Raw genomic sequence first — 3,277 nt, forward strand, 5'->3', positions numbered from 1 at the left:
GGGGAAATTCGTGATGTAGTTGTAAGATGTTTATTTATGTGTTTGTTTTTCTTTTTTCTGTAAGGGGTGGGGGTTTGTTGAAAATATGTAAAAATTTGAATCAAAATATTCTAAAGATAGATAATGTCACTGGGGTAGTAATCCAGAGGCCCGGGCTAATGATGACACGTGTTCAAATCCACCACTGCAGCCGGTGAAATTTAAATTCAACCGATTAATACAGTGTGGAATTATAATGACAGTCATGGGCGACCATGAAACAATCCAACAAAAACAGAAAATACTGGACAATCTCAGCAGGTCTTTACCATCTGTGGAGAGAGAAACTCTGCAACTGGCTCACTGATGCGCTTGAGGGAAGGAAACTGCCATCCTTACTCGTGGCCTCGACTCACGCCGACACTGAATCTCAGTTGGCCACTCACTTTGAGGGTGGGTGGCATGGGGGCACGCAGGCATGGGGAGAATGTGGAGACTCTGCACAGACTCAAGTCAGGAATTGAACCCAGGTCCCCCGTGCTGTGAAGCAACAGTGCTAACCATTGTGCTACAATGCTGCCCACAGTCCAAAGATGTGCAGGCTAGGTGGATTGGCCATGCTACAATAGCCCCTTAGTATCCAAAAGATTAGGCGGGTTAATGGGGCTAAGGTAGGGTCGTCTTTCGGAGGGTCGGTGGACGCGATGGGCCGAATGGCCTCCTTCTGCGCTTTAGTTCAATAATTGGGAAGGGGGTAGGGGACGCAAACAAATGGTTAAGCTTGCAGCGGCGCCCACGTCCCAGGAAAGATGAAAGTGACAGAGGTCGGATTGAGCTGGTCCCCAGCCTGCCGAGGTTGGCCGTGTGCGCCTTGCGGCTGGCTCCTGGGGTGCTTCAGGCGCGCGCCGGGCCAGCTATGTGAAAGTGCCCTATCGGCTGCACGGGGGTTGCGCTCAGGCAGTGCGGCGGGCAGCCGGTGCCGGGGTCCTGGAGGTGGATCTCTCTGGAACATTGCGGTGGGTTCCGGCCGCACTTTTCCACGTCATGTGGTGCGGGGAGCAGACCGCGCTGCAAAGCGCCGCTGGCTGAGTCCCAGCCCAGGACTGTACGAGGAGTTATAACCTAATAAACACAAGGATGGCGGGGCCCGTGGAGCAGGACGAGCCTTACGACTTTCTCTTCAAGATCGTCCTGATCGGGGACGCCGGTGTCGGCAAGACCTGCGTCGTGCAGCGGTTCAAATCGGGTATTTTCGTCGAGAAACAGGGCAACCACCATTGGGGTGGACTTTACAATGAAAAACCCTGGAGATTCAAGGCAAGCGGGTCAAAGTAAGTCGCCGCTGCTCGCCCCGCCCCATGCTGCTGCACTTTTCTGTTTGACGCTTTCCCGGCGCCCCTGCTTATTTTGCTCTTACAGCTGATCGGCTCCTGACACCCCCCCCGCCCCCCCCGTCCGTCCCCCCCCCTCCCCCCCGTCCGTCCGTCCCCTCGTCTCCCCCCCCCCCCGTCTCCCCCCCCCCCCGTCTCCCGCCCCCCCTCGTCTCCCCCCCCCTCGTCTGCCCCCCCCCCCCTCGTCCCCCCCCCCCCCCTCGTCCCCCTCCCCCCCCCTCGCCCCCCCCCCTCGTCCTCCCTCCCCCCCTCGTCCCCCCCCCCCTCGTCCCCCCCCTCCCCCCTCGCCCCCCCCCCCTCCCCCCTCGCCCCCCCTCCCCCCCGTCGCCCCCCCCCCTCGTCTCCCTCCCCCCCTGTCCCCCCCCCCCCCCCCCCCTCGTCCCCCTCCCCCCCTCCCCCCCCGTCTCCCCCCCTCCCCCCCCCCCCCCCTCGTCTCCCTCCCCCCCCTCGTCTCCCCCCCCTCTCCCCTCCCTCCCCGCCCTCCCCCCCCCCTCGTCTCCCTCCCCCCCCCCTCGTCTCCCTCCCCCCCTCGTCCCTCCCCCCCCCCCCCTCGTCTCCCTCCCCCCCCCCCTCGTCTCCCCCCCTCCCTCCCCCCCCCTCGGCTCCTCCCCCCCCCCTCGTCCTCCCTCCCCCCCCCCCCGGTCCTCCCTCCCCCCCCCCCGTCTCCCCCCCCCCCTCGTCTCCCTCCCCCCCCCCTCGCCTCCTCCCCCCCCTCCCCCTCCCCCCCTCGTCTCCCTCCCCCCCCTCGTCTCCGCCCCCCCCCCCCTCCCCGTCTCCCCTCCCCCCCCCTCGTCTCCCCTCCCCCCCCCCTCGTCTCCCCTCCCCCCCCCTCGTCCCCTCCCCCCCCCCCCCTCGTCCTCCCCTCCCCCCCCCCCCCCTCCCCCTCCCCCTCCCCCCCCCCCCCCCTCGTCTCCCTCCCCCCCCCCCTCGTCTCCCTCCCCCCCCCTCGTCTCCCTCCCCCCCCCTCGTCTCCCTCCCCCCCCCCCCTCCGTCCCTCCCTCCCCCCCCCTCGCTCCGCCCTCCCCCCCCCCTCGTCTCCCTCCCCCCCCCTCGTCTCCCTCCCCCCCCCTCGTCCTCCCTCCCCTCCCCCCCCTCGTCTCCCTCCCCCTCCCCCTCGGCCCCTCCCTCGTCCCCCCCCCCCTCGTCTCCCTCCCCCCCCCTCGTCTCCCCCGCCCCCCTCGTCTCCCTCCCCCCCCCTCGTCTCCCCTCCCCCCCCTCGTCTCCCCCCCCCCTCGTCTCCCTCCCCCCCCCCGTCCCTCCCCCCGTCCCCCTCCGTCCCCCCCCCCTCTCCCCCCCCCCCCCGTCTCCCCCCCCCCTCGTCTCCCCCCCCCCCTCGTCTCCCTCCCCCCCCTCGTCCCCTCCCCCCCTCGTCCCCCCCCCCCTCGTCCCCCCTCCGCCCCCCCCCCCCTCGCACCCCTCCCCCCCCCTCGCTCCTCCCCTCCCCCCCCCCCCTCGTCTCCCTCCCCCCCCTCGTCTCCCGCCCCCCCCCCTCGTCTCCCTCCCCCCCCCTCGTCTCCCTCCCCCCTCGTCTCCTCCCCCCCTCGTCCCTCCCCCTCCCCCCCCCCCCCTCGTCTCCCTCCCCCCCTCGTCTCCCTCCCCCCCCTCGTCTCCCTCCCCCCCCCTCGTCTCCCTCCCCACCCCCTCGTCTCCCTCCCCCCCCTCGTCTCCTCCCCCCCCTCGTCTCCCTCCCCCCCCTCGTCTCCTCCCCCCCCCCCCCTCCCGTCCCTCCCTCCCCCCCCCCCTCGTCTCCCTCCCCCCCCCCTCGTCTCCTCCCCCCCCCCCTCGTCTCCCTCCCCCCCCCCTCGTCTCCCTCCCCCCCCCCCCTCGTCTCCCTCCCCCCCCCCCTCGTCTCCCTCCCCCCCCCCCCCCCTCGTCCCCCTCCCCCCCCCCTCGTCTCCCTCCCCCCC

At 70.1% G+C, this 3,277-nt stretch overlaps 1 protein-coding gene across 1 annotated transcript in view; it reads left to right on the forward strand.

Moving 5' to 3' along the window:
* The first annotated feature begins 989 nt into the window (after positions 1-989).
* rab43 (RAB43, member RAS oncogene family) overlaps positions 990-3,277 on the forward strand; it is a 37,097-nt gene continuing 34,809 nt past the window's right edge. Inside the window, 3 exon segments of the mRNA XM_072472562.1 lie at positions 990-1,248; positions 1,250-1,276; positions 1,278-1,310. Of these exon segments, the coding sequence (XP_072328663.1) occupies positions 1,117-1,248; positions 1,250-1,276; positions 1,278-1,310 (192 nt within the window). The 5' untranslated portion in view covers positions 990-1,116.

The sequence above is a fragment of the Scyliorhinus torazame genome, chromosome 13, assembly GCF_047496885.1.
Source record: "Scyliorhinus torazame isolate Kashiwa2021f chromosome 13, sScyTor2.1, whole genome shotgun sequence".
In the NCBI taxonomy this organism is placed as follows: Eukaryota; Metazoa; Chordata; class Chondrichthyes; order Carcharhiniformes; family Scyliorhinidae; genus Scyliorhinus; species Scyliorhinus torazame.